Source organism: Drosophila bipectinata, chromosome 4, assembly GCF_030179905.1.
Source record: "Drosophila bipectinata strain 14024-0381.07 chromosome 4, DbipHiC1v2, whole genome shotgun sequence".
Classification (NCBI taxonomy): domain Eukaryota; kingdom Metazoa; phylum Arthropoda; class Insecta; order Diptera; family Drosophilidae; genus Drosophila; species Drosophila bipectinata.
Window position 1 is genome coordinate 10,820,330 of NC_091740.1, and position 27,675 is coordinate 10,848,004.

The following is a 27,675-nucleotide window of genomic DNA, read 5'->3' on the forward strand; positions in this document are numbered from 1 at the left end:
TTTTTGCGTCCATTTTCGTTGTATGAAATGGGTTGTCTATATGCTGTATGGTTAGTGGTATATCTTAAATTCGTTGCAACCATACATATATATGTATTTATGTACATTCATACATACCTACAAATATATGTATATAGTATATACTATATACACGTATCACCTCGCTCCTCTAATGTGGAACATACATATGTACATGTTATTTAAATTAAAAAAATATGTAAAGAAAAAATTTAAATAACGTTTATTTGTTTTAATTATTTGAATACATCATTTATCAATTCTGTTGTTTCTTCGAACAAATTCAATACATATACACACACATACACATTCAATACACATACATATGTATGTTTAAGAAAATTAATGCATGCATTAAGCTTAAAGCTGTAGTGCTGTTCAGTCTTCTTTCGTTTGTGATTATCTTCTCCTTCTGTTTTGTTAAATTCCTAAAAAAAAGGTCAAACATTTTTTTGAATACACCATCATTCCGCAGAATGAGTTTTAAAGACAGTTCTATATTCCTACATATGTTGATCTTAAGCTTTCAAAAATTGTTTGTTATAATTGTTTAATATACAAACATTTTATTTGCATGTATGTATGTGTAAAAATACATTTAATTTTAAATAATTAATGATGGTTTTTATTAGTTAACAAAGAAATATATGTATTTTATAAAAATATGTATGTATGTAAATACGTTTTTATTTACTTTGTGTAATTTAAAAACTCAAAAAAAACGTAAGGGTCAAATTTTAGAATAATGTACACACATATGCATGTACATGTACACTTCGTGTACACAAAGAGAGAAAAAAACACGGCACTGTGTAATGGTGAGCGAATTAAAAATTGCATGTATGTATGTACATACGTATATGATTAGTAATCATTGATTATACATAAATGTACATATACAAATTTCACTTTGATGTACACTTTGCGGAACGTAGAGGTGGAGAAACATCGATGTTTTTGGAAAATCGGCAACATCGATGTTTACCGGGGCAATCGATATTTTACCATATAATATTAAAAGGTACATAAAGGAAGATTGACACATTGTATTTACATACATAGTACATACATAAATACATGTATATCATTTAAATTAATTTTATATTATTAACACAATATTGCTATTTTAGTTATATTTAGTAAAGTTGGACAAATTATTAGTGAGGGTCGAACGCGGCTATCATCAACCGTTGTTGATATGCTACTCTTTTTAAAAAAAAACCAACTTGTAAATAATATGTAAATAATATAATAATAATATGTATAGTTCAGGATAGTACAGTAAGAATAGTTAAGTAAAGATAGTATAGGAGAGATAGTAAAGTAAGGATAGTATAGTAGGGATAGTAAAGTAAGGATAGTAAAGTAAGGATAGTATAGTAGGGATAGTAAAGTAAGGATTTTAAAGTACAGATAGTATAGAAGAGATAGTAAAGTAAGGATTTTAAAGTAAAGATAGTATAGTAGGGATAGTAAAGTAAGGATAGTGTAGTAGGGATAGTAAAATATCCATAAAGAAGTATTTTTCTATTTGTACCATTTATGTATATAATGAACAATTTTGTTTTGTTTTTTTTTCGTCTTTACTTCAAATTTTAATAATAAAATAAAAAAAATTTGATTTTAAATTTAAGGAAAGGAAATATTTTTATTTTTAAGCATTGCAAACTAAAAAAAAAGTCAAACATTACTCTAATAAAAAAACTCAAATTCAAATTTATTTTCAGGGGCCGGCATAGGCCAAGTCTATACAGGTGTTCTTTGAGTCCAATCAAAAATACATACATATGTACATATGTATGTATGTACGTATTAGGCTAAATGAAGTTGTATGGCGTGGATTTCAGAAAAATGAGTTAGAAAAAATCAGTCCAATTTTAAATTCCGTCATTTCGTGGAATCACGTTTTGGCGACGGAAGTATGTACATACATATATGTAATTAATTAAATTATGGGATGGTAGATTATATTCGGTTATCCCTCGCTGCAGTGGTGTCGCAGGCGTTAGTGAGATTACGGTTTTGTAGGGTGCGGTCGTCCCTGGCAGTTGCAGATGGGGTTGCTTCTCCCCTGGTAGGTGGTAAGCGATGATAGGGTCCCTGGCGGTATGCCGAGGGAGATCCTTCTATGACAGGAATTATGGTGGGAGCACTTGCTCCGTTATCACGGCCCTTGAGGCGCGGTGACCAATTCAATAAAAGGAATTTATTATTTAACCGCTGCACTATGGTCCCAGTGCGGCATAAAATCGAAAAAATGATGAAACTATTTTTTGAATATGAACAAAATTTTAATTAATAGACATCCCAAATAAATATAAATATATAATTTTTTGAGCTTTATTGCCACCCTGTTAATTTAGCGCGGTCATTTAACCAGCTGATTTATTGCAACCCTGAAACTTGCAAATTGGCGGCAACTTTAAGGCAACTTTTAATTGTGTTTCAATTGGCTTAAATTGAGTAAAAATACTAGATTAAATATGGAAAACAAAGATCAAGGTATGAAAAATCAATAATTAAACTATTTCGTGTTATCATTCTATTTGTATCTGTGTTGTCAAATGTTTTGTAAGTGTCTATTTAGCAGGAATGTGTAACAAAAGTAGTTGTGTTTTGTGGAGTGTTACTTTTTCAGCGCATATCGGCGCAAGCAACTAACCAGCTGAAGTTACTTATAAATATATAGGAATTCAAATTTAATTGGTCTTCTTTGCTGGTTTTTGCTCGTTTTCGAAAAAACAATAGATGTTGCAAGTGTTTATTAGTTCTCTCATGCAGCGCTCTTCGAAGTTTCGGGGGAGAGCCACCGGAAAGACGACGCTGTTAGAGGTTTAAATTAAATATTATAAATAATAGAACCATATTTAATAAAAATTTTAGTTCTTTTTATGAAAAACTTAAGTTTATGTAAAAATTAAGTAAAAATTCCAGTATAGCCAACTCTTAATGTAGGCGGCAGCCATAGGCGTGGTCAAATTTCCAAAACAACAAAATTCGAAATTCGACAAAAATAGTTCAAGCATATATGCAAAATTTGAGCCCAGTATATCTAAGATTGGAGTTTATGCAAAAAAACGGCATTCCCGCCCGAAGTGGGCGTGGTCAAATTTAAAAAACAAAAAAATTCGAAATTCGACAAAAATAGTTTAAGCGTTTGTGCAAAATTTAAGGCCAGTATCTCTAAAACTGGAGTTTCTGCCAAAAAAAAGGCGTTTGGGCCCATTGTGCGCTGTGCCAGAGTATGGACAAATGAATGAAGCGCAAGTACAAACTAGCTAACTAGCTAGCATAAAGCTAACAAAAATGTATTTATAGCGGCCACGCAAATATTCAGTGTTTGCCGGATATGCATGGGCATGCGGCCGGACGCTGTGTCAGCAGTTTGGCCAGAGCAAGCTCTTACATAATCGGATATTGCCGTTGCGCGGTTAACTTCAGTTAACTTGTACATACATACATAATATGTATGTATTACATATATACAAATGTATGTATATACTACATATGTACTACATACATGAAATACAAAGGTATTATTTAATGCGCTATTAGCTTGTTTTATATAATTATTTTATATATTTATATTTATATTCCTTCTTATATAAAAAAAACTCTTAAAAAATTTTTTTTTTCCATTTTAAAAATGAAAGTTACAAATAAGTGCAGTGCCCACATTATTGATTCGTAAACCCCATATTTTTAACTTCAAGCATCTGAAACTTGGTTTATATTAACGTAACACAATAAACAATGATTGAGTATTTTCAAAACTTATAAGCAATTTGCAAAAACAAAAATAACTTTTTTTAGGCAAACAAATTATTCGTACAATAGGAAAATAAACAAGAAAGAAAAGCTAACTTCGGGCGGAGCCGAAGTTTATATACCCTTGCAGATAAAACCGGATATATATCGCAAACATCGGATATAGTTAGCCGATCCTTATGAAATTTGGTAGGTTGGATCAACTGACCAAAAATAGAATCTGTACCTAGCAAAAATAGCTTTCGTGTAAAATTTAAACTCTTACTCTAAAAACACCAAAGTTATACCATTTCCGATCTATCAGTTATATGGCAGCTATAGGATATAGTCGTTCCGACTTATATACTGCGTGCAAAGAAAAGAAGGGTGTGTGCAAAGTTTCAAGACGATAGCTTCAAAACTAAGAGACAAAATTATAATACCCTCTGCAAGGGTATAAAAAAATTGTTTTAACGAAATCGGATGTAAATCTTCTTTTAGTATTTTGTTGGAACACCTTTGGCCTGACTGCCTCTAAACAACTGGGGAGCAAACTATCATTTTTCATAGAACGCGTGCATAGGGTAGTAAATTCTGCATCAGCGCTGCCGGCACACTGACAGTGTGAGCACTCTCAAATTTTTTTCTCTTAAGCTTTCGTTTTATACCCTTGCAGAGGGTAATTTAATTTTGTCCAAAAGTGTGCAACGCAGTGAAGGAGACATCTCCGACCCTATAAAGTATATATATATTCTTGATGAGGATCACCTCCTGAGTTGATATGAGCATGTCCGTCTGTCCGTCTGTCTGTTTCTACGCAAACTAGTCTCTCAGTTTTAAAGCTATCGACTTGAAACTTTGCACACACCCTTCTTTCCTTTGCACGCAGTATATAAGTCGAAACGGACGAGATTTTTAGAGTTAGAGAGTTCAAATTTGACATGAGAGCTATTTTTGGCAACACATTACGACATGCCAAATTTCATAAGGATCAGCCGACTATATCTTATAGCTGCCATATAACTGAACGATCGGAAATGACCCAATTTTCGTATTTTTGAAGATAGAAAGCTGGAACTTGGTACAGATTTTATTTTTGGTCAGTTAATCCGACCTACGAAATTTCATAACGATCGGTTGACTATATCTTATAGCTGACATATAACTGAACGATCGGAAATGGTATTTGGTAGAAATATCAACTTTCGTATTTTTGAAGATAGAAGCTTGGGACCTTTTTTAGATTTTTTATTGTAATTAATTGGTTTTGTTATGATGTAATCATAGGGATCGGCCAACTATATCCGATGTTTGCGATATATATCCGGTTTTAGCTGCAAGGGTATATCAACTTCGGCTCCGCCCGAAATTAGCTTTGCTTTCTTGTTTTTTTTTTTGTATATTAAGTTACTTCCTGTAGTGGAAGATTTATTTGGCCTCCCCGTTTAAACGGGTTAACGCCACAGCCAATGTATGAAATCTTATTTCAGTAGATCTAAAAAAATTGCGCTTGCATTAAAAACAATAATTTTTATAAATTAATTTGAGCTTGCTTTAAGAAGGACGTTATCGATTTGTAGTTGTCGATTGGTTCATTTGCAAAGAAGCGATAAATATCATTATATTTTAAAAGTGTTGGAAAATGGCGGCGAATGCTTGAGTATTTTGTACAATTTAAAATAAGATGTGAAATATTTTCCACTGCATTGCATGTGTCGCAAAAAGCATTGTCAAAAATATTCATTTTGGATAAAGTGAACTTATCGAACGCATGTCCGCTAAGGATTCTATTTAATCTTTTTGTGTCTAAACGGTCGAAAATATCCGTTTTATAGAACCAGGGTTTCTTGGTGATGAAAGGCCTAAAGTTTGAATAGCCTTTATTACGTTTCATAGAGAAAACGTTATAGTCTCTTTCCCAATCATCTTGAATATAATGAAATATATAGTTGATCGCATCACTCAAAGTCCATCTAACATATTTGAAGGATCCATGTATAGAAGCGTTTTTTGCTGCTCTATCAGCAATTTCGTTGGATCAGCAAGCAGTTGGAAATTGCAAAATCAATGGCTTTTTCCAAGGCGGTCATAGACGACAGCTTTTTGTTAGTAAATAAACTATCAACAGTATTTGACTTTGAATGAACAAATGCATAACCTGTAAAATTTTCCGAGACTGAACCGTCCGTGTAAAAAATTTCCATGTGTAAGTTATTAATCTTAAGCTTTCTCATTTGCTATCATTTTGACTCATTTGACAGCCCAAACCTAAAAATCAAAATGTTTCCACTGACAAAAATTTTCTCAGAAATTGGGTTTCTGAGAAGCGTTGCTAGCAACGCTTTCTTTAAAATAAAATACACTATTTTAGTGCCCATTCCGACTTTTGAATTAACGAAAAATTAAATAAAAAACTACATTTTTTCGCTCAGTGAATGGTCTGCTGTGATTGTTTTTCTCTGCTACGCATACACTCAAATTTTAAAAATCTGTGCGTTTTGCCCCCCATTGCTCTAAACCAGGGGTGCCCAGTCCCATTGCTCTCGGTGCTCCTTTGTTGCTGGAATTGCTCTTTCATATGGGAAACGAAATTTCATATACGTGCGTTCCTCCCAGCATAGGCAAAGCCCAAATACAAAAACAATTTTTCGTGTTTTCCCTATTCTCCTCAATCGTGATAATCCGAACGCATTTTATTGTTGGATTGCCGAAAACTTATCACTGCAAGAAATTCATTCTTGCTTTTCTTTCAGCCAAAATGGTCGGATAAATTTCTTCTTTGCAGAAAATTTTTAAAGTAAAAAGTTAGGCATTTATTGGCATAGTATAATAATAAACTGTTGTGAAAAATATAGGGCCTATTTATAATTGATATAATAAAATGAATTTTTTATTATAATGATATTTGTTTAAAACTCCTTGTGAATGTTACTATAATTTTATTTTTCAGTGCATCGAAATGAAAAAAATGGTGTAAATGTATTGGTGATTTTTTGCCTGGTATTGGAGTTTGCTCTAAACGTCGACGAATACTTTTGACCAAACGTTTGGTGTCATCAGCTGGTATTTTTATCCACTCAGTTCGTTTCTATAGTGGTATATTATGTTATTGGATGATCCTGCGCTTCAATAAATCCCAGATGTGTTCTATTGTATTCAAACCCGGTGACTGCGGTGGGGTTTTCAACTGCTTGCATTGGTAAATAAGCCACTTTTGTACGAGATATGAAGCGTGTTTCGGGTCATTATCTTGCGGAAACAAAAACTGCGGATCTAACCCAAGTTTTGCGGCACTTGGATATAAATTATTTTTTAAAGTGTCTAAATACATGTGTTTGTTCATCTCATCAGTGATTAACACCATCTGACCTGATGATGCCATACACCCCCAAACCATCGTATTTCCGCCTCCATGCGGAAACTTTTTGAATAAGATTCTTTTTGTACACATGCAGAGGGTATTACAATTTTGTCCAAAAGTGTGCAACACAGTGAAAGAGACATCTCCGACCCTATAAAGTATATATATTCTTGATCAGGATCATCTCCTGAGTTGATATAAGCATGTCCGTCTGTCTGTCGCGAAATTGTCTCTCAGTTTTTAGGCTATCGTCTTGAAACTTTCCACACACCCTTCTTTCCTTCTTCTTTGCACGTAGTATATAAGTCGGAACGATCGGGATGGGCCGATAATATCCTATAGCTGCCATATAACGATTGATCGGAAATGTCCCAACTTTCGTGTTTTTGAAGATTGAAAGTTGTAACTTGGTACAGTCTTTGGTCAGTTAATCCGACCTACCAAATTTCATAACGATCGGCCGACTATATCTTATAGCTGGCATATAACTGAACTGGTATTCGGAAATGGTATTTAGTTTTTAGTAAATATACCAAATTTGGTTTTTTGAAAATAAAAGTTTGGGACTTTTTAATTTTTGTATTGTAATAAATTGGTAATTTTATGATATTCTCATAGTGATCGGTCAACTATATCCGATTTTGGCGATATATATCCGGTTTTAACTGCAAGGGTATATCAATTTCGGCTCCGCCCAAAGTTAGCTTTCCTTTTTTGTTATGCATCTTTTCATTCACCTTTCGTCAGACTTTTGAAGGCCCATGTACACGAAATATGTTGGGACTTTGGGAAGTTTGGGACTTTTTTTTAGATTTTGTGTCGTTATGAATTGGATCATATCGTAATATTATGATATTCTCATAGGGATCGGCCAACTATATCCGATTTTTGAGATATATGTATATCCGGTTTTAACGTGTAGATGCTGAGAATTGTTTATTGTTTTCTTCATTTATAACAGGACAGCAAGGGCTAACAGTGGTACAGTCGGTAACCACTCTTTCACTCCAAGCAGTGATAGCACTTTAAATTCCTAGTAAAGTAATAGTTGTACAATTCATAATCAAATCTTAACTATCGATTCTGCAACTTCGTCGTTGCCGGATGCCACGGGATCCGTTTTGCTATCTATCGTAACACTCCCCACTTGTATATTCCGCCAGGGATCTACCAAACTACTCTCGATAGATAGAACTGCCAGCTTCGTCGCGGGTCTTGTATAAACGCCAGATTGGGTCCTCACCGCGGCGCTCCTCACTTGACCGTCCGAGCTAAGGTTCACCTTCAAGATTCTTCCTTTCGGCCACTGGCTACGCGGCTGTCCGGGATCGCACACATACACTATATACCCTTCTACAAGAGGCTTAGCCTTTTCGCACCACTTGGTCCGCCTAGTGATCACTGGCACGTATTCTTGAAGCCATCGCCGCCAGAACGAGTCCGCCAGTTGTTGTGATTCCATCCAGCTCTTCTCGAGCTGCACTCCTTCGGGTAGGGGCTCCATCGTCGGTCCTTTTCCAGTTGAGCTTCCAAGCAGGAAATGAGTCGGTGTATGTATGTTAGAGGTCGGGAGTTGACGATCGCCTCCGCCTCCATTAGAGCGGCTCTCAGCAACTCATCTGATGGTCGTTTGTCAAGGAGGATTGATTCCAACGCCGTCTTCACGGAACGCACTAAGCGCTCCCATGCCCCACCCATGTGGGGAGATGCGGGTGGAATGAACTTCCATTTCATCTGGGGTCCAGTGAACTCGCGAGAGAGTAGATCCTTGTCCACATCTTCGATTGCCCTACGCAACTCCGTGCAGGCTCCTTGAAAATTGGTGCCGTTGTCGCGCCAGAGTTCCACTGGGCACCCTCGTCGGGCCATAAAACTGCGCACCGCTAGAATACAAGAGTCAGTTGTTAATGAATACGCTACCTCTAGATGTATTGCCCTTGTAGAGAGGCAGGTGAAGAGCACGCCGTATCGTTTCTCTGAACTGCGTCTGACCCGCACCATCAGAGGCCCAAAGTAGTCTACACCCGTGTAGCTGAAAGGTCTATGAAAGGCTGCTACTCTTGGATAGGGAAGTTCCGCCATGCGCGGCGGTTTGGGGGCCGCCTGTCGGTTCTTGCATAGTTGGCAGGAACGTCGTATCCGTGCAAGGGTGGATCTCTGCTTTGGTATCCAAAATTTTTGTCGTAGTTCGTTGACCACCGTCTCGTGGTTAGCGTGCAGAAATCTTCGGTGAAATTCCTTTATGATAAGCTGCGTAATGTGGCTGCCGCAGGGGAGTACGATGCGGTCGCTTCCCTTGATCATCTTGGCACGTTCATCCAGCTTTAATACTCCATCGGAATCCATATACGGTCCCAGCTTGTATAGTAGGTTATTTTTCTTCAATGGTTTTCCTTGTAAAATTAACCGTATCTCCGTCTGGTAGTACTCCGCCTGAGCGTACGACCCTGGTATCTTCTTGTCCGATCGTTGAAGAGCCTTTGCCTTCCATCGCCTCATACACCATACCGTTCTCGCGGTACTCCATAGCAGACGGGTCCAGATTGAGACCCGCTCGGAGTCTATGAGGGTCGCGCGTCCTACGTCTGTGAATCCGTCACATACGCCGAAGAATTGCGCTTTCAATTCCATTCCTGACTTGTCTCCTTCTTCCGCCTCTGTCAGCGGCCAAGATTGCCTCTCTTGCCAGAGAAATCTCGGCCCGTTCATCAACGACTTTCTCGGTTGAAATCAGGTCCTTTGTTCCACTTAGTGGCGTCGTCCGCCACGTTCTTGGAGGAAGGTAACCAGCGCCAGTCCTTGAGGCTAGTACCGTCTAGAATCTCGATCACACGGAACGCTACAAATTGTTTGTACTTCCTCTGTCCGATCGCAGCCAACTTAACACGGTCCTCGAGTCTGTCCAGAAAGTCCGTGTGCTCACTTTCGCGCCAAGTGAAAGCTCCAGAGTTTGAGCTAGCCTCACTCCAAGCACTGCTCCCATAAGTTCAAGGCTTGGTATGGAATCCATCTCCACTTCTGAATCCATCAGCGACTCCTGTATGTGGCATCTTGGGATGGTCATTTTCTCAACGTCCGGGATATACCGAAGCCATCGCTTCCATTTAATCCATTCTGCCTCAGGTATGGGGTCATCCCAGGTACATCCACTTCGCCATATTTCCTGAAATATTATTTTTGCATACATCACGTAGAAGTGTTTGAGCCCTAAAGGATCATATATAGACATCGTTGCCTTCCTTGGAGAAGTTCTCTATGGCGATATCGTGGGGATACACGGTAGGGGATGAGGTCTTCTTTCGTGTCCCACCACATTCCCAGCACCTTCTCGGTCTGTCCATCCGTTGTTTCGTCTAGTCTCACTAGCGTGGGTGCTCCTTCGCCGTGGATACCCAGTTTCGAATGAGGAATCCGCCCTGAAGATGAATGTAGTGGACCTGACGCGCGAGGCTTATAGCTTCTTCCTCCGTGTCGACGCTATCCAGCATGTCGTCTACATAGCGATTCTCCAGTATGCACTTAACAGCGCGTGGGTATTTCTTCTTGAACGACTCTGCATTTCTGTTCTTCACGTACTGGCCACAGCTGAAACATCTCGGCGATGTCGCCGCCGATAGCAATACGTTTCTCTCAAAACCTGTGAAGTATTGGTACCAACTGCGCTAGTTGGTCAGGTCCCTTCAGCAGCATTGTGTTCAGCGAGATCCCTTCGGTTTTCGCAGCCGCATCCCAAACTATGCGAAGCTTTCCTGGCTTGTTTACGTTTAGCACGGGAAAGATAGGTAGATACCAATATGGCTTTTCCTCATCTTCTTCCGACGTAATGGGCCGTGCATATCCTTTCTTCACGTACTCATCTAGCTGTCGGCGAATTTCCTTCGCAAGCTCCGGCTTGCGAGTCAATTTCTGGTACAGGCATCGTGCCCGCTTTAGGGCTGTCGGTAAACTATCCGGCAGCTTGTCATCTTTATACCTCCAAAGCAGACCTGTTTCAAATCGGCCATTAATACGCCTCGTGTTCTTCTTCATGTCTTCTCCAGCTGCTGTGTAGCCAACTGGTCATCATTGGATACGCTCTTGCTATTCATCTCCGGTCTAGGGCCGCCGTCCGACCACATCCACTGCTCAAGCAGGCGCAAGATCTAATTTTTCTCGTCAGCTTCACATGCACATATGTGAAACACGTGGTAGTTTGGGGTTATGTCATCACCCACACTGTTGGAGCTTCTTCTTTTAATCGTCCACCCCAGGCGGGTCTTCTCAGCGATCGGTTCTTCTGTTGTGCCTTCCTTGGTGCGAAGCACGCGCCCTAGTTTGCAATTATTGAGACTTATCAGGAGCCTGGGCTGTGCTAAGTCGTATCCGGACAGTGGTAGATGTCGAAGGTGTGTGTGCTGTGCTTTCAGGTGGGTTATATCTAACGACTGTGACGGGAGGTCAAGGGACTGGACCGAGTGAACGTCGCGAAGATCATATAGCTGGCCAATGCCGGAGATCCTTAAGTCGAGTCTGACCGAGGTGTCCTCATACCGGTGCATGCCGGCAGTCCACTGCATACGTAGTGGCTGCGGTTGTCCCTTCATTACAAGGTCTTCTAGCAATGGGGCGTCGATCAAGGTTAGAGATGACCCGTCGTCGATGAAGGCATACGTGTTGACTTGCCTACCATTTCCATACAAAGTCACTGGCAATACCCTGAATAGCATTTCCACACCTTCTTGTCGGTGTGCATGGCACCTGGCTTGGACGGGAGCCGTGCCGCCGCGATGGATTGGGGACGCCGCATCTTTCCACCTTATGGCTCTGGAAATATCTCCAGCACAAGCCACACCGTCGAGTAGCATTCCAGCGATCGCGGGTCGTCATTTCCTCCTGCAGGGTTCTGCAATTGCGGGTGCACAGCCGACAGCCTTGGCGCACAGTGTGTGTATGTACCGTGCCCCTTTTCTCCGTTCTTGTCGACGAGCTTGCTCCTTCTGCCATCTGCGATAGCCACGTACTAAACTCTGCCAACGTACACACTGTTAGAGAGGCTTTGCGCATTCCCCAAAACGTCTGCACCATCGATGGCAACTTGCTCACTAGGTCCTGCGTGAGCGCTGGGTTGTTTAAGTACTGGTCCAACTTGCATCGTAGCGCAAACATTTTGCACCTCCACCGAGAAGTCAACCAGCATATTAAGCTTATTCTCCCTCACTTGAGAAAATTGTTTAATCCTTGTCACTAACAAGTCAATGATAATTTCGGGTCGCCCAAATCGCATTCTTAGCGTGGCGATTATCTGCGGAACACAGTCCGCATGCAGCATTAGACTTTGTATTGCGATCTTGGCTGGTCCTTCCAACGCATGCCGAAGCCGAATTAGGTTCTCGACATCCGTGAATCCGCATAGCTCCGTCGTCTGTTCATACGTTGCGATGAATAAGGGCCAGTCCTCCGCCCTTCCGGAAAACTTCACCAACTCAGTCACGCTAGTCTTCCTCGCTGTCAATTGATCGTACGATGGTCTGCCCACAGGTTTAGTGACCCTAGCAGCTGAGTGGTTCTCCCCACTGTCAGAAAAGAACCATGGGGGCCCAGCGTGGGCTCTCTGCGTACTGCCGTTTCCTTCCACAACGGCAACTTCACCAATTGTATCCGTACCAGCATTCTGGTACCGTGTACTAGATGCTCCAGGCATCTTCTCTGCGTGTCCATTCTCCGATAGCCTCTCCCTTGGGAGCTTGCCCATGAGCGCCTTTCGCCTATGTAGAAGTTGTTGTCGCAACAGCAGCAACTGATCTTCTTCCTCCAACAACCTTAGCTCCGTCTGCAGGTCCTGCGCTTCCTTCGAGGCATCGTTGACGTCATTAGTTCCGATCGTCATCTGGTCGCCACCTGAGTAACTCTGGTAGTTGTCCCCAGCCGTCAAGCTGGTCAGCTTTTCTGTCCTGATCAACGTCGAGTTCTGTGCATGGACGTCTACGTCACACTCTGCACAGATCCATCCTACGCCGCCATCCTCTAGAGCAGCACACTTAGGATGGCACATGCTCACGCAGCCGGCGCCGATACAGCCAACTGTCACGTGCTTGTCCTCCACTTCCCAGAGGAAGCATGTCGCCACCAATCTTGCCTCTCCACCGGATCCAGTAGGCATCTCCATGTTGATTTCGCTCTCTGACTCAAGTATTCTCCAAGAATACGCCAGAAAAGAATTTAAAGAAATGTTGCGGGAATTCGAAGTTTTTTAGCGCCGCCCGAGTAAAGACGCCCGTGTAGATGCTGATAATTGTTCATTGTTTTGTTCATTTAAAACAGGGCAGCAAGGGCTAACAGTGGTACAGTCGGTAACCACTCTTTCACTCCAAGCAGTGATAGCACTTTAAATACCTAGTAAAGTAATAGTTGTACAATTCATAATCAAATCTTAAATCTTAATATGTTCTCACTTTTCGTCCGGTTCCCTCGAGTGTCAAATAGAAAAGAAAGCTTAGGCACATGGTTACCCGCTGAGGTAACAGAGATTCAACACCCGCTTAAACTACCGATTCTGCAACTTCGGCGTTGCCGGATGCCGCGGGAGCAGTTTTGCTATCTATCGTAACAGGTATATCAACTTTGGTTCCGCCCGAAGTTAGCTCTCCTATCTAGTTTGTAATATTTTTGTTGTTTAAAAAAATTTTTTTTCGGCCGACTATATCCTATAGCTGCAATATAACTGATTGACCAAAAAAAAAAAAATTTTTAAAGGAGAACTCTTTTTGGCAAAATAATACGACTTGACAAATTTCATAGGGATCGGCCAACTATATTGTAAAGCTGCCATATAACTGAACGATCGGAAATGACCCAACTTTCGTGTTTTTTGAAGATAGAAAGTTGAAACTTAGTACACATTCTATTTTTGGTCAGTTAACCCGACATATCAAATTTCACGGGGTTACGATCGGTCGACTATATCTTATAGCTGCCATATAACTGAACGATCGGAAATGGTTTTTAGTAGAAATACCAACTTTGGTATTTTTGAAGATAGAAGCTTGGGTTTTTTTTTTTTTTTATATTTTTTATTTTAATTAATTGGTTTTATTATGATATTCTCTTAGGGATCTGCTAACTATATCCGATGTTTGCGATATTCATCTGGTTTTAACTACAAGGGTATATCAACATCGGCTCCGCTCGAAGTTAGCTTTCCTTTCTTGTTTTCTGTCGCCGTTTTTTGCACTTTTTATTTATTTATTTTAATTTTGTATTATATTTTATATTATATTATAAATTTTTATTATATTTTTTACTTTGTTGGGCTGCGGCGCAGTTGCCCAGATGCAGTGTTAGCATTCCGCATTCGGCCAGCAACGATCACTTGTTGCGCAAGTGCTCGAGCCGGTCCACGTATAGTTGCACTTGAAATGCGTGGTCAGCACCTGTTTCGTTACGCGTGCGGCCACCGGATCCGGTGTGCAATTTGGCAATTTTCCTAAATTCTTTCTGCCCGTGCTAACTTGTACAGCGGTCAATGCATGGGAACCGCTGACATTGGCATTTATTGCCAAAGGGGTGATTTATATTTCAACTTCTTCGGTTCGTTTGACTTAATGTAGGCACAAAGACATGTAACACTATGTAACTGTGTAACATTTTTTTGCATTTACTTTATTTTTTAAGTACAGTGTACTCGATATGTGCATATTACAATAAATCGTGCCCACAAGGTATTTAGTAAATCAGGACTTAAAGTTTTCAAAGCACACCAAGCCACTACAGGAACATAAAACATGGAGTGGAGGCCGGAGCCTCCAATTCCGAATGCAGCTTTTCCTGTAGAAATACACAGTAAAACTTTAGCTGCCGTTGGGTTAGTTCCTGCTCTAATTATACTCCTGAAAAATAGTTTAATATATCGTTGATATAAGTCGACATTTTCCAAAGCCGGCTCCATTTCCCTATAAATGGAATTCCTCCTTCTCAGGGATCGGCTTTGTGGATCAGCAGCTTGTTCCCTTTGCCTAAGCCTACGATTGTATTCTCTTCTAGAAAAATGTCTCTGGCTATTAATTGTCGGTTCACTTTTTCTAACTTTTTCGGTGGCTCTACCCTCCCACTGAGTTTTCAAATTGCCTTTCCTTTCAGTGTGTGCAAAGCAAGAATTTTCTTATTCGACCTATTTCTTAATCTCTGCCTAAGGATTGGATGTAAAGCAAAAACCCTGTTTAATCGAGGCATTGAAACAAAATTTATAATAACATAAAATAAATGAACAGAGAACATAATAGATTTCAGGAGAAAGAAATACGTGACGACGTGAGTTAAAAACAGCAAAAAAAGAAGCCATTTAAAGCTTCACCGAAGAGATCAAGCAAGGCCGAAGGCCCTAGATGCCATGGCTTTTGTAGTAGATTTAAGTTTTGTAAGCCTAAGTCTTCGACGTAATGATAATAATAATAATATTTATTTATTTTTTTTTTCGTGGTCTTTTTAGAATTGGGAAATGGCTTGTGCATCAATTATCAATTGTGCATTCATCATAAAGCTTAGAGGCCGAGACGACCGAGTGGCGCTCGAGAAACGATTTATTGGTATATGTTTATACTTATTAGTAAGGAAATTTAAAATTCTATACTTTAAATTTGAAGACATGAAAGAGATGTTATAGGGTAGAGACCATTGTAGTTCGAACATAAGACCCTAAAAGGGTCGTGCTGTACATATGTCGAACTACAATGGCTAAGAAATAGAGAACTAAAGTTACTAGTCCTTCTATTAGGAATGTTAAAATTTAAGCTTGTTTGTAAATGCTGGCTATCTACATCCCCATAATTAGGTTATGCAGAAAAACTACACAGAGCATTTTCCTACGAATTGTCTTCTATTATAAAATAAGTGTCTTCTATTATAAGATAGAAGGTGAAGATTTGCATCCCAGTTTAGACCTCTAAGAAAAAAAGTTCAGAAATTCTTTTGAACGGATTCTATGCGGTCCTGATGTACTCCATAGACCAGACACATGAACCGTACTCCAGTATCGGACGGACCAAAGCAATGAATAAGGTTTCAGTTATGTAGGGGTCGTTAAATTTTTTTTACCATCTTTTAATGAAACCAAGGACTCCGTTAGCCTTATTAACCTTTGAGAAAATATGCGTCTAATAGGACGCCGAAATCATTAACCTTAGTTAAATTTCCTAAGGCGATCCCATAAAGAGAATACGTAGCCTGCAAAGGGCAAGAACGATGAAAGGACATAAGCTTGCATTTTGATCCATTAAGTATTAAATCATTAGCATCAAGCATTAGATCATTAAAAAATGATGTTTACCATTTTTAAAAGTTTTCAAGATCAGACTGAAGACTGCATTGGGCGGAGATGGTTTTGTACTGAAGACAAAGCTTTACATCATGTGTAACATCATTATAAGAACTAGAGAGTTCGTTAAAGCAGGGGCAAGTTATTTATAAAATAGTAAATAACAACGGGCCAAGATGACTTCCTTGAGGGACGCCAGATGTAGCACGGACCAGACGGGAATGTACGTTTTTAGTAAGACTCTTTGTGTTCTACCATCTAAGTTGCTAGAGATCCACGTAAAGAGGTCTGTCGAAAACCCCAACATATTCCCAAATATTCAGTTTACTCAGCAAGAGTGAGTGATTGATTGAATCAAATGCTTTGCTGAAGCCATTGTAAACAATATCTGTTTGACATCCCTTTCGAAGGGATGACAAAGGATGTCAACTCCAATAAGACGCTTAATAAAGCTGACAGGGAGAGATAATCGAAGAGCAAAGGTGTTGCAAATGAGGGGTAATTAATTTTTTAAATAACTTTGAAATTGCCGACAACTTAGAGATGCCTTTGTAGTTGGCAGCATCGAAGTTTTTCCCTTTTTATGTAGGGGAATTATGAAAGATTCCACTTAAGGGGAAAAATCGAGGTTTCCAAAGATAAGTTGAAAAGTCTATGAAGAGGTTTGCACAGAGCCCTGGCACAGTATTTTAGCACACAGCCTGGTACTCCACCGGGGCCTGGCGAATTAACGAGTTTGACCCTTAGAAGATCAGATAATAAGCTATTCTCGGAGAAAAACGGACATAAAGAAAGATTTGCTGACTGATGTAGTATGTAGTATGCGTAAGGCTATAAGTTTATTCAGGCGGATAATACGTTGTATTCGTTGTATACGTTGTATTTTTTTCTATCTTAGTAAGCGCCTAGTTTTAGTATTTTTAGGTTAGTGAGTCACCTTGTAAACCCAAGACTATATGTTGAAGCGGACGGATATTTCCATGGCACACATGAGTCAAAAAATGTACCTATTTAAAGTACAGTAACATTTTTCTAAGGTGAAATTAAGATCGGTGCATGCTAGAATATCGGACCAATCATATGCATCGATAAGGCTATTATGTTTGTGAAAATCAGCTTTACGGAAACGGCGAATCTTATTTGCCACGCGTGGAGAAATCTGATGGATACCAGGAATGGTTTCGATTGAGACCGCCAGCGTGGGGTGATATGGATCCTCGAGCTGAAAGGGCGAAAGCTTTGGAGAGAGTGGTACTATCACAATTAGATACAAAACATAAGTCTAAAAGCCGACCTAACGAATTTCTAACTTGGTTAAACTGACCTAGGGTCATGTCAAACATGCTCGCGGTGAAGTCATGGTGAGTGATAAGTGACAAAGATGGTGACTTCTCGACGTTGGACCACTTTAATTCTGCTATATTAAAGTCGCCCACAGCTACAAGCTCGTCACGATCAGTCATAAGATTAAAAACGGATTGAATAGCGGACAAATGATGCCAATATGTACGCGGTTCAGACGAAGGCGGTATATAAGACATGTAATGTATAAAGATTTAGCGGACAAAATGATTTTAATGCAAATAAATTCTATGTCACCAAACTCTTGTGATTTCAACTCTGCGCTGAGTGGTGTACTTACTTAAAAGTGGTGTACTTACTTGGAAAAACTTTGGAGCTAAATATCTCCGGTTTTATCCAAGATTCTGTAAAGGCTAGAACAAAGAGAGAACTCTCAAAATATAGTTTAGGGAGTTTGCTACGTAGCCCCTACGTAGGGAGTTTGCTATATTTATAAATTGAGCTACGTGCTCCACCTTTATATCGGCTTTTGTTTTGGCTTTGGTATCAGGGGCGATGTTTTGATGGAGGAATCACCTGTAAGAGTTTTGGTGTCGCAGGTACGAGAACTGCAGCATCAGTCAGTACCGGTGGTCCGGATTGTGAAATACCCTGTTGGGTTACTCTTATGGGGGTTTCATTCACTAGGACCTGTGGTATCACTTGAAGGGCTACCACAAAGGACATATCAGGAAATTGCTCAATTTCCTTGAGAAATTCGGAAGGCGAATGGTTCTCAGTTCTAGCCCTTCTAGGGGTGACCAAGGTATGAGACCTGAGGCGGTTCACAAACAGTGGATTTCTTATGTTCAGGGGACTTATTTAGCAGCTGAAGGCCGCTAAACTGAGTGTCACGCGCACAGAGCTGGTCATTGATTTTACGAAAACCAGTGATCAACTCTTTAAATCCATTCTTAGTATGCCTCATGAACGACCTCATTTGGTCTTGAACAGAACGACTATTATAATGTAAGCCAGACCTACGGGAAAAGGCGTCCAAAACTGAGGCAGTGAATCCGGCACACTTGGCGTGTACGACGTTTTCACATATCCAGCAATGGATGGTAGGCTGGGATGTGGAGATTGGCTAGTTGCAAGACTTAATTGAACAGACGAGCTTAAAATCCATTTTAAAAATTAAGAATATATAAAAAACAAGAACGGAAAGCTATGTAGTTTATTTATTTATTTATTTCGCCAACGGACAAGTCCTTACATGGCTACATAATAACAACTTACAACTAATAAATAATACTAACAAAAACTTAATAAATGCCTGATTAACTTGCGTTTTAACACACCCTTATCAGAGCCCCACTCAATTCGGAGGTTAGGCGGCAAAGAATTAAAATAAGAAAGAGCCCGCTCAATCGGCTCATTTAAAAGGGGGCAAAGGTACGAAGAACCCTTTGAGGAACGTTAAAATTAATGAGTCCCAATAAAAAAGGACAATCAATGTTATCAACGATTAAATTATTCAAAAAAGTTAACGCTCCAAGTTTACGCCGATCCTCCAAGGTGCAAACATTCAGAAGAAGGCAACGGCTCTGGTATGAAGGAACAGGATCCTGAAACCTTAAAGGCAAAAGTGCAAATTTTTTAAAATTTTTTCTGGAGTCGCTCAATTCTGTTGGAACGAACTTTACACTCCGGATTCCAAATTATTGAGGCATATTCCAGCCTCGACCGAATGAATGCAGCATAGAATGAATGCATTCACGTGCCTCTTAACAAAGCCCAGCATAGCATACGCTTTAGGTAGAATATAGTCTTAGTGACCAAAAAATTTAAATTTGCTGTTGAATAAGACACCAAGGTCTAACACCTCTTCTTTAGCTGCCCAATTATAATTACTGATGGAATAACTCGTACAGATTTCAAGAGACCGCCTACTATAACGGGTAAACATACACTTAGATAAGTTTAATGGAAGAAGATTGCGGGAGCACCATGAGTAAACTCTGGATATATCCTCCTGTAACAAGTAACTGTCACTAATGCAGCTAATCGCTTTATAGATTTTAAGGTCATCCGCATACATTAAAAAGTACGAATGACGAAAGCATGACAAGATGTCATTAATGAAAATGATAAATAGAAGAGGTCCAAGAGAGCTGCCTTGTGGAAGACCAGAGGAGGTGACAAATGGACTTGAGATAGCGTCTCCAATAGTAACGTGGCAAGGTCGGTCAGCCAGATAAGACTCGAACCAACTTAATAGGCAGGAATGAATACCTAATTTATATAATTTGGCCAGAAGGGCAGCATGACACACTTTGTCGAAGGCTTTGGAGAAGTCGGTGTAAATGGCATCAATCTGGAATCGGTTTTCAAAAGCTTCAAAGCAGTGCTTAGAGAAGACCGCTAAATTAGTAGTAGTGGACCTCCCAGGCAAAAAACCATGCTGGTTGGGGGATATAAAATTGCGAGCCAGAAAAGTCAATTCCGATTATATTCCGATTTTGACTTTTTGCTGTTAACAAACCGTCGAAAAGCTTTAGGATTTGATCGAAGGCTAGCTTCGACATCGGATACATACTGATTGTAGAGTATGTATGTCTCACCTGTCATTATAAATCGTTGTTATCCCTTATATTCTTTAAGTTTTTTAAACCTTTTGTATACCAGGGAAGCCTATAGGATCTTCGTACCCTCACAGGGGCATAAGTATCAATAATATTAAAAAGGGCAACCAAGAACTTAGTATAACAATCATCGATTGAGCCATCCGAAATTAGGGCCATTAGGGAAACCCAATCAAAGGCTGAAATAGAGGCGTTAATAAGTGACAAGTTAGTATCATTCAGATGATAATATGGAATGGGGGAAGCAGAAGGCAAAGAACTATAAAACTCAATATTAATTACCAACGGCTTGTGGTGCATATCACAAGGACTTAATGGTACATTGCATAATTCTACTTTACTATTAACCAAATTATTTAAAAATATAAGATCAAGAATTTTGGATAAATCATTAAAAATATTATTTACTTGGGAGAGGCCCAGACTAAAAATATCATCTAAAACTACAATTTCATGACTCTGGTGAACGTTGCTAGGTAGCATGCAGGGAGATTCCGGGTCCCAAGACCAGACAATGGAACTCAGGTTGAAATCGCCAGCTACCAGCAAAGCGGTAGGGTCCGACCTTCTAGCACAGACACTAGTGATGTTTTCCATATGCGCATGATATGTATTAAATACGCTGTTCGGAGGGATGTATGACGCAACGATGATGAACGGGCCATGGACGCCCCGGATTGAAACCGCAAGCTGATCCAGTAAAGGGTTTTAGGCTTTTATTAGGCAAACTGGGAATTTGACGGCGTCAACCGTTACCATGAACACCCACGCCGATTGTTGTTGGTAGCGAAGCAGAGAGCAATCGGGGTGATGAACTGCAGCTTGAGAAGAATACGAGGTAACGGCGCCAGCGGCGCCGGTTACTGGGGGTTTTTTGAAGATTGCGAATGCGGTAAAGGTAGAATCGCCGGGAGGTCAATAACCTTAGCCGGCTCTCTATGAACAAACTGGCTGACTTTTACCGACATAGGCCAAAAATCGTCATTGAAGACTGTAGGGAAATTTTGCTCCGGAAGTCCCAATTTAAAATTGACGAAGTTGAGGGCGTTGATGTCAGCATCCTTTTTGATCAGCCTAGCACAGGCTAAATCATTGGGCTCCACGTTCAGCTTATCTGCGACAAATTTGCACAGTGCATCCGGTTGGGTAGACGTCGTGAATTTACCAACATGAAGGTATTTCAAGGTGGGAAGCTTCGGGACAGCCCCCTTAGATGCCGTTGGGGCCTGCCCCAGAGTAGCCTTTATGCTCCCAGTGCTGGTGGGCATAGCAGGGGGAGCAACAACATGCACCCCAGCTGAAGAGGCGCGTCCAGCGGGCACAGCCGCTCCATTTACCAGGGCAAGGTCAACTTTGGCATTAAGGCTTTCGAAGCGGGACTCCAGATCTAGAACTTTATGATTTAGCTCATCAATTTTGGAATGCGAATCATTTCCAATGACGCAGCTATCACATTGCCACATTAAGTTCGGAATGTTAATAAGTAGTTTTATAGCCTCCGAGGGCAAATCAACACAAGCGGTGTGATAGGCACGCCGGCAGATCGACGCGCACCGAACGGCCTCACACACACGAAGTTGGGTAGCAGTAACTTCTGCACTGCACTCGGTGCAAACGAGAGGCGACATGAGCGAAAAAGTAGACGTCCGAACTCAAAAAAAGCTAGATGAAGACTGCTAGTTGCAGTTGAAACCGGATATATATCGCAATCATCGGATATAGTTGGCCAATCCTGATGAGAATATCATAATAAAACCAATTAATTACAATAAAACATCTAAAAACAAGAAAGGAAAGCTAACTTCGGGCGGAGCCGAAGTTTATATACCCTTGCAGTTAAAACCGGATATATATCGCAAACATCGGATATAGTTGGCCGATCCTTATGATTACATCATAATAAAACTAATAAACTAAATTAAAAAATCTTAAAAAAGTCCCAAACTTCTATCTTCAACAATACGAAAGTTGATATTTCTACCAAGTACCATTTCCGATCGTTCAGTTATATGGCAGCTATAGGATATAGTCGGCCGATCCTAATGAAATTTGGTAGGTTGGATCAACTGGCCAATAGAATCTGTATTAAGTTTCAGCTTTCTATCTTCAAAAACGCGAAAGTTGGGTCATTTCCGATCGTTCAGTTATATGGCAGCTATAAGATATGGTCGGCCGATCCTTATGAAATTTGGCAATTTCGTAATGGTTTGCCAAAAATAGCTCTCGTGTCAAATGTGAACTCTCTAACTCTAAAAACACCAAAGTTATACCTTTTCCGATCAATCAGTTATATGGCAGCTATAGGATATAGTCGGCCGATCCGGGCCGTTCCGACTTATATACTGCGTGCAAAGGAAAGAAGGGTGTGTGCAAAGTTTCAAGACGATAGCTTCAAAACTGTGAGACTAGTTCGCGTAGAAACGGACAGACAAACGGACATGCTCATATCAACTCAGGAGGTGATCCTGATCAAGAATATATATACTTTATAGGGTCGGAGATGACTCCTTCACTGCGTTGCACACTTTTGGACAAAATTATAATACCCTCTGCAAGGGTATAAAAAGTCCCAAGCTTCTATCTTCAAAAATACCAAAGTTGGTATTAAGATAAAGTCGATCAATCGTTATGAAATTTGGTAGGTCGGAATAACTGACCAAAACTAAAATCTGTACCAAGTTCCAGCTTTCTATCTTCAAAAACACAAAAGTTGGGTCATTTCCGGTCGTTTGTGTGTGGGAGTTATAGGATATAGTCCGCCGACCCTTGTGAAATTGTCGCATGTCGGTTTATTTTGCCAAAAAATTTGTAAAATTTGAACTCCCTAGCTCTAACTCTCTAACTGCGAAGTTATACCATTTCTGATATAGGATATAGTCGGCCGATCCCGGTCTTTCCGACTTATATACTGCGTGCAAAGGAAAGAAGGTTGTGTGCAAAGTTTCAAGTCGATAACTTTAAAACTGAGAGACTAGTTTGCGTAGAAACAGACAGACGGACTGACGGACATGCTCATATCAACTCGGGAGGTAATCCTGATCAAGAATATATATCTTATAGGGTCGGAGATGTATCCTTCACTGCGTTGCATAATTTTAAACAAAATTAGAATACCCTTTGGAAGGGTATAAAACCTCTTGACGAGGTAAATTACCGGTTACGAACCCGGTTTTCCAAATTATTTCTATTTTTGATAAAACGGGTGTTGTTCTGTCCAGGATAAAATTCTGGACCAAAATAATTTCATTAACATATGATAATCTGTAATGATTAGTTTAAGCAAAGGGTACATAAACCGATTGTGTTTAAACTTGGGTGTAAAATAATAGAGATATAGCAAAAAATAAAAATGATAAATTAACAATTTAAAGGTGTGATTTGTGTTACAATATTTTGCCGATCTCATCAATGGGATACTCAGCATTTGTTGTTTAAGCTGTTGTTGGTGTTATGTCAGCATTTTGGTGTAGTTTATGACCTACTATTTTATTTATTGTTTATAATGTATTATTTTTGTTTTAACGCAGTTTAAGCTTAAAGTTTAAGCGTATGGATTGTCAGTAAAAAAAATGGGGATGCATACTCTTGCGCTTTTGAAAAAACAACCGAAGAAATTTTAGTAAAAAACAGAATAAAAATTGTATAAATCCTCTACAAATTGTCCGATTTGGATGAATTTATATTTTAAGATGTAGTTTAGCGATTGGAGTAGTTTGGCATTGAAACATTTTCAGTTAAAAAAACTATTTAAAACTGGCGTAACAATGGGATTTCCGTTTTGGGGGCGGGAGTGAGTGTGGGAAAATTGGGACACAAGCTTGATTTGCGCGGATACTAACGAGTAAGTATACTCGTTATGTTTTATTCGTGTGAATGTATGAAACATGGAGAATGAATCATACTGTAGGGGGGTATATATATTCTTGATCAGTATGAACAGCCGAGTTAATATAGTCTGTCCGTACGAACGTGTGGATCTCAGGGACTATAGGGGATAGAACTAAAGGATTTGGCATGGAGGCTCATTTAATATTTAAGTTTATTTCAAATTTTTGCAACGCCCCATAAATTGCAAATTTCTGTACCGCCTGTACAGTTGGCATGGTTAATTTATATCTGAAAACCAAAGTTCAGCCAAATCGGCCTATTTCTAGAGAAGATATATACATATATGTAATAATTTCCCTACAAGCCAAAGTAAAAGTTTTAATGGTTTAAACTGCCCTTTAATGGTAGGTAACATTAAAGTTTAATAAGTGTTAAGAGGAGCCCTAAATAAATAGGTCTTACTCCAATGAGCTCCTTATGGAAACTGATTTTATTCGTCAAAGTTTTCTTATAAGTACGATACATGAGAATCTTAAATCTTAAAAACTACTTGTCAACGCACTGCACGCTGACCTGCTATAAGACCCTTTCTCAAGTGCGATAAGCGCACCAATTATGTATGTGTTTGTGTTAGGCTGCCGGGGATCGGTTTTAAACCATCTGTTTGACTCGTATTTCATGGGTCCGATCCTTTGAAACTCTAACTTAAGAATTTCTATAAAAAATAGTGTTCAATGCTTGAACATACTGGAAAGAGCCACAAAAAGAGGCGTAAATTTAATGTGTTTTTGATTAATTTTTTTTTGAATAAATTTGATGTTACTTTAACCTTTTCTTTGATTATAATTTTTAGTGGACTGTATAAATGTTTGTTTTTGTTCTTGTATTTTGTTAATACATTTTTTTTCTTTTAATGATTTGTGAAAGAATTATTTAATTTGAATTTTGAATATTTAAAATTATTTAATCTTTTATTTGTTATGTTCAACCTAATGTTTAAACATCCTGCAAGGGGCCACAAAAGTGCCATAGTATATATTTTTTTCATTTTAGATTTACTTTGAAAATTTTATTTTTTCTTCGATTTTTTAGTGGACTGTAGTTTTTAAATTTTAGTTTTACTGAGGGCTAATGTTTTTTTTTTTAAATTTTAATTTTTTTTGTATAAAATTTAAATGATAATTAATATCTTTTTTATCGATTTTTTTTTTAATCATTATTTTTTAAATTGTAATTTTTTTTTTTTGTTTTTGACCATACCATACAGTTGTTAAATTTTCTTTTTTGATGCGTGTTCCTCCTGCAAATGATTTAAAAGGATCCGCCCTTGATGCTGCTGATGGTGTAGCTCGTTGTTTTTTCTGCCGCTGATGTTGTTCTTCTACTCGCCGGTGGTCCTGCCGCAGACGTTGGTCCCGCCGTATAAAATGCCAAAGACTTTGGCTGTCGTTGTTCCCAGGAACCCGACTTTTTATTTTTGCTGGATATTTGGCCTCGAACACGCCGTATATTATTTTCAATATTTATGAATTTCCGGTGTTGTTCCGGAAAAACATATATATTTTTTTACACAAGTTGTGATTTTAACTCCTTGCGCCGTATCGCTTTGGAGATCCGATGGCTGAATTCCAGCCCAAAGATTTTTCACAAATATTCCGATATAAGGCCTCGGACAGTCCTGCGCTAAACAAAAAACGCACTTATTGCTCGATGGCAATTCTCAATCTCTGTGTCCCTTACCACTTGGGGGGAAACGACAGAGGACTACGATTTTACACTGAGCTCTTTTATGCCCAGTTCGCAGCTATCTTAGCTACCTTTGACTGACCGTGTCAATGCACATCTAGCCACTATTTAGGTGCCAATTTCAATAGGAGCCCCAAAATACGGTTGAGAATACTCCTTGAGCCCTTTTTTTTTTGACTCATTTTTATTATTTTTATACCCTTGCAGAGGGTATTATAATTTTGGTCAAAAGTGTGCAACGCAGTGAAGGAGACATCTCCGACCCTATAAAGTATATATATTCTTGATCAGGATCACCTCCTGAGTTGATATGAGCATGTCCGTCTGTCTGTCTGTCCGTCTGTCTGTCCGTTTCTACGCGAACTAGTTTCTCAGTTTTGAAGCTATCGTCTTGAAACTTTGCACACACCCTTCTTTCCTTTGCACGCAGTATATAAGTCGGAACGGCCGGGATCGGCCGACTATATCCTATAGCTGCCATATAACTGATTGATCGGAAATGGTATAACTTTGGTGTTTTTAGAGTTAGAGAGTTCAAATTTGACACGAGCGCTATTTTTGGCAAAACATTACGACATGCCAAATTTCATAAGGATCGGCCGACTATATCCTATAGCTGCCATATAACTGAACGATCGGAAATGACCCAACTTTCGTGTTTTTGAAGAAAGAAAGCTGAAACTTAATAGAGATTCTATTTTTGGCCAGTTGATCCAACCTACCAAATTTCATTAGGATCGGCCGACTATATCCTATAGCTGCCATATAACTGAACGATCGGAAATGGTACTTGGTAGAAATATCAACTTTCGTATTTTTGAAGATAGAAGTTTGGGACCTTTTTTTAGTTTTTATATTTTGGTTAATTAGTTTTTTTATGATGTAATCATAAGGATCGGCCAACTATATCCGATGTTTGCGATATATATCCGGTTTTAACTGCAAGGGTATATAAACTTCGGCTCCGCCCGAAGTTAGCTTTCTTTTCTTGTTTTTATTTTATGCTCATTGGCATTTATATAATTTTATTCTATGTGTCCCTTACCTCTTGGGGGGAAACAACAGAGTACTACGGTTTTTAAACTGGGCTCTTTTTTACCCAGATCGCAGCCTTATTTTTTAGCTACCCTGGGCTGAGCATTTTTTCTACACCCACTTAAAGGTGCCAGTTTTTTAACCCTGAGTCTCTTACCACAGGGGGGAAAACGTCAGGGTGCCTCGGTGGACCAAATGTTAAGAGGAGCCCTAAATAAATAGGTCTTACTCCAATGAGCTCCTTATGGAAACTGATTTTATTCGTCAAAGTTTTCTTATAAGTACGATACATGAGAATCTTAAATCTATGTAAAACTACTTGTCAACGCACTGCACGCTGACCTGCTATGCGACCCTTTCTCCAGTGCGATAAGGGCACCACTTATGTATGTGTTTGTGTTAGGCTGCAGGGGATCGGTTTTAAACCATTTGTTTGACTCGTATTTCATGGGTCCGATCCCTTGAAACTCTAACTTAAGAATTTCTATAAAAAATAGTGTTTAATGCTTGAACAATAAGCTTTCAAGTTTTTCAAATTTTCAGTGCTAATTGAGTGTTAATGCACTCAATTTTTATTTCATAAATAACAAAGTTGGGTCATTTCCGATGGTTAAGTTACATGGCAGCTATAGGATATTAAAAAATCCAGTGATATAGTCAGCCTTATAACATTTTTTATATAATATCCAAAATAGAATCCGTGCAACGTTTGAAGTCGATAAAAC

General features: G+C 39.3%; 1 protein-coding gene across 5 annotated transcripts in view; it reads left to right on the plus strand.

The window, feature by feature from the left end:
• Positions 1-355: 355 nt before the first annotated feature.
• The window catches only part of Abcd1 (ATP binding cassette subfamily D), a 100,888-nt gene continuing 73,568 nt past the window's right edge, over positions 356-27,675 (plus strand). Inside the window, exons 1-2 of one of the 5 annotated variants that reach the window (XM_070282352.1) lie at positions 385-594; positions 1,746-1,772. Coding sequence is in view for 1 of the 5 variants with exons in the window: in XM_070282354.1 (XP_070138455.1) it covers positions 593-594 (2 nt within the window). In the remaining 4 variants the exon portion in view is untranslated. Of the gene's footprint in view, positions 599-1,745; positions 1,773-27,675 lie in introns of all 5 variants that reach the window. The other 4 variants (XM_043213419.2, XM_070282353.1, XM_070282351.1 and 1 more) reach the window with 4 other exon arrangements.